Below are 14,085 nucleotides of genomic sequence, written 5' to 3'. Positions count from 1 at the left end.
GTGTTGATTTGAGGTTCTGACAATAGAGTGAAGGGATCCCACCTACCCGTCCCCACCACTCAAATACAATGAACACAATGGAAGCAAACACTGTAGGTCAGGAGTTCTTAACCTGGGCCTATGGACAGAATTCTGTGACCCCATACACTTGGATGGGAAAACATTTCTATCTTTATCTTTACCAACTCCCACTGAAATTTAGCATTTCCTTTAAACATGAACATGGGTGACAAATCATGTTAGTACACAGCAGTTCCTATGACTTTGTCAACAAGAGAAATCAAACGTGTTCTCATCACATTTCAGTTGCTACGGATCTTATACTTATTACTACTTCACAATTATGGTATCTGACCTACCACTTGATCCACCTATATAACAAAGCAGCACAAATATTTTATCGTAAGTTTTTGGAAAATATAACTTGTTTCCTTGTAATCCTATTTTATATATTTAAAATGTTTCTAAGAAGGGGTTCACAGGTTTCACCAGGCAGCTGCTGAAGGAGTCCAAGGTACAAAAGTTAAGCAACTCTGATGGAAGCATCCACATGAGAAATTAAGAATGTTGGCACCCAGATTCATAGGACCCTTAGGCACATTTCAAACTTGGACTGTTGGCCTGCCTAGTGTTATGAACATATCATTCATAAAGCTGTTTTAAGACAGACCAGGATAACATAAATGAAAGTGGTTTATCGGCCAAAAGCACAGCAATGTTAAAGGTTATTTGGTACAAAGACACTTAGCAAGAGGGTAACTGAAGGATAAGAGTACTTCTTCGCCGGGCGCGGTGGCTCAAGCCTGTAATCCCAGCACTTTGGGAGGCCGAGGCAGGTGGATCACGAGGTCAAGAGATCAAGACCATCCTGGTCAACATGGTGAAACCCCGTCTCTACTAAAACTACAAAAAATTAGCTGGGCATGGTGGCGTGTGCCTGTAGTCCCAGCTACACAGGAGGCTGAGGCAGGAGAATTGCTTGAACCCAGGAGGCAGAGGTTGCCGTGAGCCGAGATTGCGCCATTGCACTCCAGCCTGGGTAACAAGAGCGAAACTCCGTCTTCCAAAAAAAAAAAAAAAAAAAAAAAAAAAAGAGTACTTCTTCAAGGTCACACAACACCTCTTATCTAGGAAACAGATATTCAATAATGTAGTCCAACTGGCCTCTGGAAGAGCACTACTCAAAATACTGCTCCAAGGCCGGGTGGCTCACGCCTGTAAGCCCAGCACTTTGGGAGTTGGAGGCGCATGGATCACTTGAGGCCAAGAGGTGGAGATCAGTCTGACCAACACGGTGAAACCCCAACTCTACCAAAAATACAAAAATTAGCCGGGCATGGTAGCGCACACCTGTAGTCCCAGCTACTTGGGAAGCTGAGGCATAAGAATTGCTTGAACCCTGGTGGAGGTTACACTGAGCCGAGATGGCACCACTGAACTCCAGGTTGGGCAACAGAATGAAACTCGGCCTCAAAAGAGAAGAAATGAAAAAAAGAAATTGCTGCTCCAAGATGTGGTAAGGAGCTTGTGCCACAGAAAAAACAATCAGCACACTGCTTACTTCAATGAGCCAGTCTTGCTGTGAAAAACAGGTCAGCTGAAGTGCAGTGCTTAGAAAACAAAGAGCGGATTGACGAACCACACTCTGACAAACCACACTTCTGAGTGATCCTGCTCTAGAGCCTTGAACACAGGTCAATGATATTTAACACAAAACCCACACCCCCACCCTATCTCAGGAGTCATGGGACCAGAATGAAATTGATTAATCTATTGAGACAGATAGTAGAAATAAACGCAAAGTCTTGAGCCTGCAATAGTTAATGCAAGCAAGGAAGTGACTATGCAGACTGTATAGGAAGTAGTAGTACATTTCTATTTCAACATCAGCACTGCTCCAGCCCATTAAAGACACTGTCAACCCAGCCTTCCTTCAGCCCGGCTGGATCACCATTAGTCAAATCTCTAAAAGAGTCAATCAATCACACTGCTAAGAGAAAGCAGCATTTCATTTTTTAAATAAATTACTGACATCTGCTGATGTGTTAAATGGAATTTCAAACAGTCATATTTGTCTTGTCTCTATTTATAAAGCAGCTATAGGATACTACAGTATAGTCCAGTTTGTTATAAAGGAGACTGTAATACTGTATAACACCACAGCCATTAAAGTAAAACAACAATGCTAAATCTTATAACATTTCTTTAAATTCAGCAAAAGCAGAGGGGATTTTTAGTTATCAGAGTTCGGTTCGCATGCTTTTGTTTTAAAGCAATAACTAAGATGTTCAAAACAATCATACATCACCCTTTCCCCAATGTAATGCAGTTGGGTCAGAATTCACTATTATCACCCAAAATGAAAAGACAGATTTCCATTCCTTTCCCACTCCACATCCCTTGTTCTTTCCTGAACGTATCTCCCAGGGCCTGGCGCAACCTGAGCCACTTCATTTCCACCTCTCAATTCTTCACAGGATTTGTGTCAACAGATTTATCAGTGGATCGCTGCCCCAGACTCAAGCTAGTCTTCAAGTACAAAGTCATGCCCAGTTATTAAAAACATTATATCCAGACAGCAGGCAGATATACCTGGTTTCTTTTACAAAGTAGAAAAAAATCTGGCCAGGCACGGTGGCTCACACTTGTAATCCCAGCACTTTGGGAGGCTGAGGTGGGCGGATCACAAGGTCAGGAGTTCGAGACCAGCCCGGCCAACACAGTGAAACCCTGTCTCTACTAAAAACACAAAAATTAGCTGAGTGTGGTGGTGGGCACCTGTAATCCCAGCTACTTGAGAGACTGGGGCAGGATCCCAGCTACTTGGGAGGCTGAGGCAGAATTGCTTGAACCCAGGAGGCAGAGGCTGCAGTGAGCCAAGATCATGCCACTGCACTCCAGCCTGGGAGAAAGAGCTAGACTCTGTCTCAAAAGCAAAAAAGAAAAAGAAAAAGTAGGCATTCACTCATTTAAAAAACTTCAGGTGGCTGGGCGCGGTGGCTCACGCCTGTAATCCCAGCACTTTGGGAGACCGAGGCAGGCGGATCACGAGGTCAAGAGATTGAGACCATCCTGGCCAACATGGTGAAACACCATCTCTACAAAAAAAAAAACGAAAACTAGCTGGGCGTGGTGGCACGTACCTGTAGTCCCAGCTACTCAGGAGGCTGAGGCAGGAGAACTGCTTGAACCCAGGAGGCGGAGACAGCAGTGAGCTGAGATTGTGCCACTGCACTATAGCCTGCAGCCTGGTGACAGAGCAAGACCCTGTCTCAAAAAAAAAAAAAAAAAATCAGGCCAAGCGCAGTGGCTCATGCCTGTAATCCTGACATTTTGGGAGGCCAAGGTGTAGACCAGGAGTTCAAAACCAAACTGGCCAACATGGTGAAACCCCATCTCTACTAAGAATACAAAAATTAGCTGGGTGTGGCGGTACATGCTTGTAATCCCAGTTCCTTGGGAGGGTATAACTGGAGAATCGCTTGAACCCAGGAGGCAGAGGTTATAGTGATCCGTGATCGCACCCACTGCACACTAGTCTGGGTGACAGACCAAGACTATATCAAAAAACCATATTTTTTCGCCAGGTGCGGTGGCTCACGCCTGTAATCCCAGCACTTTGGGAGGCCGAGGCGGGTGGATCACGAGGTCAAGAGATCGAGACCATCCTGGTCAACATGGTGAAACCCCGTCTCTACTAAAAATACAAAAAACATTAGCTGGGCATGGTGGTGCGTGCCTGTAATCCCAGCTACTCAGGAGGCTGAGGCAGGAGAATTGCCTGAACCCAGGAGGCAGAGGTTGCGGTGAGCCGAGATCGCGCCATTGCACTCCAGCCTGGGTAGCAAGAGTGAAACTCCGTCTCAAAAAAAAAAAAAAAAAAAAACTATATTTTTTCATACCATACTATTGATTCCTACCTTGGGAAGAAGAATGCTGTGTTGACACCAATTCTATCTCAAAATGGACACTGAATATTTCATTTTTAAAGCTTTGCTTATTGCAAATTCACCATAAATGAACTCATTCCACTGATATAGTATAAACCTTTTATAAAAACAACAGAATAACCCGCTGAGGTCTAACAATTCAAGTCAATGTAAGCTCACTTTTGATGTGGATCATTACCCACAAACACCACCAAGCTGTTAGCTACCTGCACTTCCTTAGGAGTCTTCAAGTCGCTCATATTGCCGCAGGCCTCTCCACAAATTGTCATACATCTGTGCAGCTAACAATCTGCTCAAAAAGTTTCATAGGAGCTACCCAAAATGACTTTTATTTCCACATCTAATACACTGGTAAGAGTGAGAATAAAAATAAGCTTTTGACTTTCAACTTTACAGTCAGACAAAATCTCTTGCTAGCCTCAGGTCAATGGTATAATGAAGGACTAGTAAATGTAATAGGCTGTGTATCATTTAGCACGGTGGCAAATGAAGTCATTACTACTGTTCAAAAAAGGCCCTAAGGCCATCCTGTTATAAAGAGATAAATGACATCCACTGGTAGAACTAAAAACAGACCAGGAGATACCATTGGCTCTATGAGATCACAAGTCAGAAAGAGGGGACTGGGCTGAAATAAAACAACAGAACACATGAAATGTCTCTTTTGTAATTTTAATTGAAGCAATTCCTATTCATTTTTTTAACTCTCTCTTATAAGCACCAAATTTTAATATCTAAGTCAATTTTTGGGGAAAAAAACACCATCAAGATCTTCCCTCCAGCACAAAACAATGATGTTCATTCCTCCAAACATCCAAATTGACGATCTACCAAAACAAAAATGAAAAAAAGCCCATAGAGAAATAAAAAGGAACAAAAATCACATTCTGGGGGTGGGGGGGGTCAGTGCATTTAGCAGTCTTCGCTGTGCTGTCTAACCATCCTTCAGCTGACTTCCAAAAAAAAACACCCTAACTTCATCAAAATATACATTTTCCATTTGCTTTTTTAAATTAAAAATAATAATTAAAAAATAAAGGAAAACTTTAAGGAATTCACAATCAATTGCCTGACTCATTTTGATGTCATGTACAGCATACGGAGGTCATGAAGGCTATTTGCAGCACATGTGATTAGGGGATATTCAATTTCAGGGTTTAGCTTTCTTCCAAACAGTGTAAAATACCCACCTGGACAGGGAGTCAAGGAATCAAAGCAGGTAATTCAAGGAAGAAAAGGCATCACCTGTAATGTCTTTGCTGGCCTACACATTAGAAGATGGATGAAAACCTTCATGGCTTAGCGCAGTGTGGGAAATGAGAATGAAGGCCACTGAATAAGGCCACTCTGCAGACTGGGGACACCCCCACCACCTGGGACGTCTGAAGAAGGAACTGGGTGGACATCAGAAGGCTAAAGGAACACAAATACTCTCTCAGGTAATACTACTGCTTCCAAAGTCTCCCAAGTTTTAGGGAATTAGTAGGAGAAGGAAAGGAAGGAAGGAGGAAAGGAGGGAGAGAGGGAAAGCTGGGGTAGCAAGAGATGCAAGGAAGGGAGAGAAGGAGGTGGAAAGAGAGGGAAGGAGGAGGAGAGGGAAAAACGACAGGAGGAAGAAAGGAGAGGGAAGGAAGGAGGGAGAGAGAAGAACTAGCAGGTGGAAGCCTTTGCTCCAAATGCTATCAACTGATTTCTCAAATCTCCAAACATGCAAATACAGGCCTGGCCAAAATGCTGAAGGGAATCCTAACCAAAGGTGGACAGTTGGTAGGAGGAGATGCTGAAGCTCTGTACAGGCTGTGGAGGGACACGGCCACCAAGCAGGCGGAGTACTCCCCTCCTCACATGGGGATCTAGAGGGTTCTCATTGCCTCTTGCTGGCCATATGGTCTCAGCAGGCAGTCTGCGCTGTTGGGTTCTGTCCCAGCCTGCTGCAACCAGGCCTTGTTACAGGTCAACAGCGGTCACTGAGCCCCCTTGACAGAAAAAAAAGAAAAAAAAAACTGCTGTCACAGGAACCTGGACTTGGCAACAGCAGACAAGGAAGCTATCCTCTGCAGACTACAGCCCACAGCTGTGTCACGGGAAATTTCCAGTGATAATGCTCTCATTTTCTTTTTTCTCTGTGTTTTATTTCTCTAGACTAACTTTACTAAGTGGAACTAACAGAGAACACCAATGTTAACTCTGCAGTCCCCAACATCATTCTAGTTCTCGATTTCCATTGCAAATTAGCATCAAGTGTAGAAACTAGTATTAACGTCAGCTCATTTTAATATAAAAGGAGAATGAGTGTCTTTAGACATTTTACCTGCCACAGGTAGGGTGGTTATTTTAGGCTCCGGCTTCTCAAACTTTTCAGGTGCACATAAATCCCCAGGAGGGCTGGTAGAACAGGTCACTGGGCCTCCACCTCCAGAACGCCTGACTGGGCAGCAGGTTGGGGTGGGGCTTAAGAAGGTCCATCTCTAGTTCTTGGGTGATGCTGCAGGTGTGGCAACACCTTTGAGAACGAATGCTTCAGACCAGTGGCGATCATTAAAAGCACCCAGAAAGCTGTGGCAAGCCACACCCCAAAACTTTTGAGGGTGGGAGTCTAGCATCTTAAATTTTACTTAAAGCTTCTTGGGGGATTCCAATGTGCACCTAAAGCTTGAGAACCAGGGCTTTATATACCCTACAGCTAAGCTGATTGCTTATTATTGGGATTTAAATTTTTTAATTGGCATAAGATTTACTTGGGTGCTTTGATCTGGCAACACAGTGTCAGTCATGGTCAAAGGATACAATTCCAAGTATGAAGGGACACAGACGATCTCCTTTGAGAATTCCACAGGGCAATACAGGCGCCCCAGCTGTTCTTCATAGAGCGACAGCGCTTCCGTCAGATTGACACAGTTCCCCTAAATCAAAGAGAGATAAGCAAATGGGATTCCTGAGTCCTTACAAGGGAGTCACTCACCTGAAGGTCTTTAATAAAGGAGAACAATTCTAGCTTTAGATAAAAATTCATCTTTAAAAACCAGATAAGGCTTCTGTATTTTCACAAATTATACTGCATTCTATTTATAGACCCATTAACTCATTATCCTTCCACCTCATTTACTAAGCCATTTCAAATTATTAGAGTATGAAGTGATAGAAAGCAGTGAAGCCAATTTCTTAGTAGTGACACAGCCACTGAATTAAAACCATGCAATTTGCAAAGACTCATAGAAATAACTCATTCAAAGTAAATTTTCTCAATAATGGTCACCATTATATTACAAATGAAGTATCAAAAAGATAGTGTTCTTCAGTTCCACAATGGTTTAAACTACAATTCTCCTAAGAGTCTAAAATGTTGACACAGAACTATATTCACCCTGTTTTTCCTAGAATCTGTGTATAAAAGAACAAAAGTTTATTCAAGATATATTTGCTAGGGATATTCCTCAGTTGCACACCTTATCAAAGACGTTCTCTCGACGTCATTATTCTAACATTTCTGCCTTTCCAGTCATCACATTTTCAGCATCTCCAGCAGCTAGGGGTAGTCACTTGAGATATACTGAAAGTCTGCTAGTAGCTGCTGGAAAAGCTTTTGATTCGGAACAAAGAGAGAGCCACGTGCCTCTTCAACTTTCTTCCAGGCTATAACCTAGATATGTTATTTGGAGCTGCAGCAGCCATCCTGTGACCATAAGGTAAAAAAGATGAAGAGAATCAAGACATGCCAGTCAGTAGCAGAGCTGCTGAATGGATACAGTATGTGCCTAACTCTAGAGTAATGCTTCTTACTCCTTACTGTACTTACGGTATCATAGGGGATTCTTGCTAAAATGTAGATTTGGATTAAGTCTGGGGAAGCATTTATCATCCTTTTAGCATAATTTTCCCCAAATGCTTTTCATTATGTATTTAGAAAATAAAACTGGTAGTTAATACCACCTATTTCCTTTTAGCCTCTGAAGCTGATATTCACAAGACTACTGAATCCAGGTACTGATTCCATTTCTTAAGAAAGTTACTCTTGGCCGGGCACGTTGGCTCACGCCTGTAATTCCAGCACTTTGGGAGGCTGAAGTGGGTGGATCACCTGAGGTCAGGAGTTTTGAGACCAGCCTGGCCAAAGTGGTGAAACCCTGTCTGTACTAAACACACAAAAATCAGCCGGGCGTGGTTAACAGGCACCTGTAATCCTAGCTACTCAGGTGGCTGAGGCAGAATTGCATGAACCTGGGAGATGGAGGTTGCAGTGAGCCGAGATCGCACCACTGCACTCCAGCCTGGGCAACAAGAGCAAAACTCCACCTCAAAAATAAATGAATACGTTTTTTTTTTAAATGGTTACTCTTAATTTGCCTCAAAACAGCCAAGTATAATGCGAGATCAAATTATTTACAAATAAAGACAGCCTGTGATGTAAGAACTCCTGAGAATGGCTTTCAAAACCAACCAGCCAGCTAGTCACGGGCAAGAGGTTAGAACTATTCTGAGAGCTGGCCTAGGTGGTTTTAACTTAGCACATTCACTCAGCATGACGTCATCATCAGTGCCAGCCTGTTTAGTACCCCATCATCTAGGGTCCTGTAGTGGGATATGGCCAAAGTGACCTTTGCCAGCATGTAATTTGGTTTCAACATCAAGTTCACCATGAGAGCATATAAACACCACACATGTAATTTAAGATTCACAAATAGAAAACCTTGCCCAGTTGTTTTTAGAACACATCACCACTGGGGAAGCTATACAATGAAAATGCCACCAAGGTGCACAGCAAATGGCTTTGCCATCTTAAAATTGACACCACACTCTCCCTTTATAGAGGTTATATGGGAAGACTTCCTTACACAGACTGTGGTAAGAAACTAAGAAAGTTTCAATTTGTTCTTTCCCAAGATTGTCAAGAAGTTTCAAAAAAGAAAAAACATACCACAAATAGAGACCTACCCAAAAAAAGTAACATGATATATTTCACTTTCCTGTCTATTTAAATGGAATGACTTTTTTTTTTCTTTTTAAGAGAAACAAATGGGAGAAGCAGAGTAAAAATCTAATAGCAAAGAGTTAAGCAGCTATTAAGGATAAGGAGGAGGAATGGGAGAAGGGGTAGGGTCGCATCTGGCATTATCAAAGAAAAAGGGGCTCTCTGTCCAATGTGCTCGAAGTCAACACTAGGACACTGGGGTTTTAAGAAAAGCAAAGCTTATTTTACTTTCTTTTCAGAGAAAGGGTCTTGCTGTGTTGCCCAGGCTGAAGTACAGTGCTGTGATCATAGCAGCAACAAAATCCTGGCCTCAAGCAATCCTCCTGCCTTAGCTTCCCCAAATGCTGGGATTACAGGCATGAGCCACTGTGCCTGGCCTAACAAAAGCTTTTTATTGTAAGTCAACTAACAAGGAGACAGAAGTCCAGCTCAAACCTGTCTCCCTGTGTTGGGCTTAAAGGCAGTCCTTTTATTAGAAAAGCTTTAAGGGGTTGGATGTGGTGGCTCACACCTGTAATCCCAACAGTTTGGGAGGCTGAGGTGCGCAGATCATTTCAGGTCAGCAGTTCAAGACCAGCCTGGCCAACATGGTGAAATCCCATCTTTTCTAAAAATATAAAAATCAGCTGGATGTGGTGGCACACACCTGTAATCCCAGCTACTGAGGAGGCTGAGGCAGGAGATTTGCTTGAACCTGGGAGGCAGAGGTTGCAGTGAGCCATGATCGCACCACTGCACTCCAGCCTGGGCCACAGAGTGAGACTCCATCTCCATCTCAAAAAAAACCAAAAAGGTTTAAGGGGTAGGTTCTAAGATTTGCAGGTGATTTATTGGTGGACAGAAAGGAAAGAGTAGATCTGGAAAATCCTCAGGCATGTGTAGTTATCTCTTTATGCCAATTCATGGGTGTCATGTGCAAACTTGTGGGCAGGGAAGTGGTTAGTATGAAGCAAGTGATGAAAACTTAGGCTGTGTTGGCTGGGCGCGGTAGCTCCTGCCTGTAATCCCAGCACTTTGGGAGGCCGAGGTGGGTGGATCATGAAGTCAGGAGATGAAGACCATCCTGGCCAACATGGTGAAACATTGTCTCTACTAAAAATACAAAAAAATTGGCTGGGTGTTGTGGCAGGTGCCTGTAATCCCAGCTCCCAGCTACTCAGGAGGCTGAGGCAGTAGATTCACCTGAACCCAGGAGGTGGAGGTTACAGTGAGCCAAGATCGTGCCACTGCACTCCAGCCTGGTGACAGAGCAAGACTCCATCTCACAAAAGAAAAAAAAAAAAAAAAGAAAGAAAAGAAAACTTAGGCTGTGACATCAGTAAGCTTGTTCTGTGCAAATTCTAGTTGGCCATATTGGTTTTAACAGACTTATCCAGTTATTTTCTCTCTTAAGTGGAGGGAGTTTCAGTGTTTCACCAAGTGGTTTCTTTTCACCTGCAATCCTGCAAACTCAAGATTTTATTAGTCATTGGTTTCTTTAACCTTTTATGACAGGGTTTCACTAGGGCATTAAATCCAAATTCTATAGCTTCAGTTCTAGAAAGTTCTTTTCCCCATGTTAGGTGTCGACAGTTCACATTGGCTTTTGTTTATTTTAGAGGTGGGGTCTTCACTATGTTGCCCAGGCTGTCCTCAAACTCCTGGGCTCAAGCAATCCTCCTGAGTAGTTAGGATTACAGGCACATGACACCTCAGTAACAGGTACAGGAGAATACATCCTTAGCAACTTTTATCAAGTTCAAAAGCAAGTAAAATTAAATAGTATAATGATTTAGGAAATTATACATGTAAGAAGCATCTGTAAAATACAGAAATGGAGAAAAGGGAGACCAAGGATGGGTTACTTCTAGAAGGCAAGCAGGAATGCGGGAGGAATATAGACGTGTTAAAGGTACTGACGATGTCCAGTTCTCAAGTGGGTGGAGGATGCAGAGGGTTGCTAGTATTTTGCATCAAGTCTCACACGTACAAAACTTAGGTGATACACAACAAAAAGGTGTTTGTTTTTGTTTTGTTTTGTTTTTGAGACAGAGACTTGCTCTGTCACTCAGGCTGGAGTGCAGTGACACGATCTTGGCCCACTGCAATGTATGCCTCCCAGGTTCAAGCAATTCTCCTGCCTCAGACTCCCAAGTAGCTGGGATTGCAGGGGTGCATCACCACGCCCGGCTAATTTCAGTATTTTTAGTAGACAGAGGTTTTTGCCATGTTGGTCAGACTGGTCTCAAACTCCTGACCTCAGATGATCCACCTGCCTCAGCCTCCCAAAGTGCTAGGATTACAGGCATGAGCCACAAGTGTATCAAATAACTTACAATGTTTTAAAAATGGGGCTGGGGAGAGAGAATACAGGAGGGCCAAGTCCCAGGATCTGCCTCCTAGGTTCCATGAAAACACTTCCTCCCCAGTTCAAATTCTACTGGCCTACCTTGATTCTCACACTCCTCCATGATGCATCCCCTGGCTTCCTGGGATGCTGACAAGGCTGCCTCCAGGCAGCCATAGTAACACCAATGACATCACGAACTCACCCCTGTGATGCTAGTTTGGGTGGGAGCATTTGGCTTTTGTAAAACACCATAGTTTCAACCCACCCTTAACCTGACTCCAGTTCTAAGCTGCACACTTGGGCAAAGGGGGTGGGCATGGCAGGAATCTGGGTTATCTCTTGAGCATGTCACCTGGCAGTTAAAAAAAAATTACACTGTGGCAACTACATCAATACATCCTGAGTCAAATCATCTGCTTTTTGACTTAATTACTGCTTCTTGAAAGACCTATCCACCCCAGTCCACATGAATCTTACCATATGACAATGTCAACCACCAAATGTACTGAATGAACCCCAGGTGTTATACAATGAGATTGTTTTGTGGTTCCAACTGTAATGAATATGGGGACAGAAAACATGTCATAATATGTCTTTTGGACAATTCTTAGAAACCAGGACAGCCCTGGGCATAAAATCTTTGTGATTTTGGTGAATAGTCCATTGACAAAGGCAAGATATCAAAGCCTGGGTCATTAATACTTACAAATGGGCTGGAGTAGTATTCTAAGCAAGCATTTCTATTAGCCTTTCATACTAAGATAACAGCTCTCCATAGGAGGCAGCCTGCCATTCCAATATTCAGAACAAAAGAAGAATAGCCGCACGTTTGTAGTAGACAACAGGTAGAGTTGGTGTGACTGTCTTCTTTTGTCCTGTCTTTTGTACTACAGACTGACTAGTCTGTAGTGGATCCAAATTTTTTTCGGTCTCTTTTTGTTCAAGAACCCAGAGCCTCACATTTTTCCTTGATTTAAGCTGCATGAGATTTCCTTCTATGTATTTGCAAAAACATAAAAGAAAAAATTCTGGCTGGGCACAGTCACTCATTCCTGTCATCTCAACACTTCAGGAGGCCAAGGTAGGAGGGTTACTCAAGTCCAGGAGTTCACGGCCAACCTGGGCAACATAGTAAGACCTCATCTCTACAAAAATTTTACAAATTAGCCAGGCATGGCAATGGATGCCTATAAACCCAGCAATCTGAGAGGCCAAAGCAGGAGATCACTTCATCCTAGGAGCTTGAGGCTACAGTGAGTCATGACTGTGCCACTGTACTCCAGTTGGGCTACAGACCAAGATCCTAGCTCAAAAAAAGGAAAAGAAAAAAATTCTATAGATATGCTCTGCTTAAAAAATACCTATCATAAGAAAGTCCAACTTGGTTCTTTACAATAAGAAAAGTTCATTTGAGCAGGTTTCACTGCAGGTTTCCTATATAACAGGGGTCTGCAAACTTCTATCTGTAAAGAGTCAGACAGAAAATATTTTCGGCTCTGCAGATCATACTGTGTCTACCACAACTACTCAGTACAAAAGCAGCCACAGATACTATGTAATAAATGGATGTGGCTATGTGCCAAGAAAACTTTACAAACAAGTAAGCAGGAGGCCAGATTTGGCCCAATGTTTGCAGACTCCTGTTTTGAGTAGTTATATCCACCTACAATACGTTTGTAAAAATCATTTCTAAATGTTGGGGGGGGGAACACTCCATTCATAGATAGTGCTTTGCTTTCCTCAAAGCTTCCCAACAATTTTACCAAGTGCAAAGTCTAAGATTAAGCACAATGTGCCTGCAGGTCTTGCACGCAGAGGGAAGAGGATAGGCTGGAGCCTAAGTCAAGATGTCTCTTAGAGTTGCTAAGTTGTTTTCAACATTATTAATCTCAGATTCCATAAAATGTCCAGGATAGCTTGCAAACACCTCCTCAGGAGGGTAAAGTTAAAACCTCTACATATTCCTGACCTTTTTTTTTTTTTTTGAGATGAAGTCTCGCTCTGTGGTCCAGGATGGAGTGCACTGGTATGATCTTGGCTTGCTGCAACCTCTGCCTTCCAGGTTTAAGCAATTCTCCTGCCTTAGCCTCATGAGTAGCTGGGATTACAGGCGCCCACCACCATACGTGGCTATTTTTTTATTTTTAGTAAAGATGGGGTTTCACCATGTTGGCCAGGCTGGTCTCAAACTCCTGATCTCAGGTAATCCACCTGCCTCGGCCTCCCAAAGTACTGGGATTACAGTTGTGAGCTACCTCACCTGGCCTGTTCCTGACACTTAAATACAGTATACTAATACTGTGTTTATTTTTGAGTCAAGGTCGCACTCTGTCACCAAGGCTGGAGGGCAGTAGCATGATCATAGCTCACTACAGCTTTGACCTTCCAGGCTCAAACAATCCTCCCACCTCAGCCTCTAGAGTTAGGACTACAGGCATGTACCACCATACCCAGCTAATTTTTTAAATTTTTTTGTAGAGCTAGGGTCTTACTGTGTTGCCCCGGCTGGTAATACTTTTTTAAACAATGGAGGAAGGGATTTTCCTGTAAACTCAGAAGAATTCCGAAATCCAGAGTGTGATGCTACCTAAGTGCTTATGTTTATGAATCAAGGAATTTTGTAGCAAAAGACTGGATTATCAATTAGCTTTCTTTGTTGTCATTTTCAAAATTTTGTTAAGGATTTCAATAGGAGATACGTATTTATAGTTTTAACACCAGGAAATGTAATCTTTAAGTTTAGAATCCCCTAGAGAATGAGAAAACCACCATAATCTGCTTCCATCTGGTGGCAGGAGTTCACAGTGCAGCCAGAACTATTTTATCAACTATAAGTT

The 14,085-nt window shown here is 42.9% G+C and overlaps 1 protein-coding gene across 1 annotated transcript in view; it reads right to left on the bottom strand.

The window, feature by feature from the left end:
• Positions 1–4,608: 4,608 nt before the first annotated feature.
• SMS (spermine synthase) overlaps positions 4,609–14,085 on the bottom strand; it is a 61,300-nt gene continuing 51,823 nt past the window's right edge. The window contains exons 10-11 of the mRNA XM_032286119.1: positions 6,738–6,853; positions 4,609–5,140 (exon numbers count right to left, since the gene is read on the bottom strand). Coding sequence (XP_032142010.1) covers positions 5,101–5,140; positions 6,738–6,853 — 156 coding nt within the window. The 3' untranslated portion in view covers positions 4,609–5,100. The remainder of the gene's footprint in view (positions 5,141–6,737; positions 6,854–14,085) is intronic.

The sequence above is a fragment of the Sapajus apella genome, unplaced genomic scaffold, assembly GCF_009761245.1.
Source record: "Sapajus apella isolate SASKATOON/1434 unplaced genomic scaffold, GSC_monkey_1.0 scaffold17, whole genome shotgun sequence".
Classification (NCBI taxonomy): domain Eukaryota; kingdom Metazoa; phylum Chordata; class Mammalia; order Primates; family Cebidae; genus Sapajus; species Sapajus apella.
This window is presented reverse-complemented; position numbering and strand designations above follow the sequence as displayed.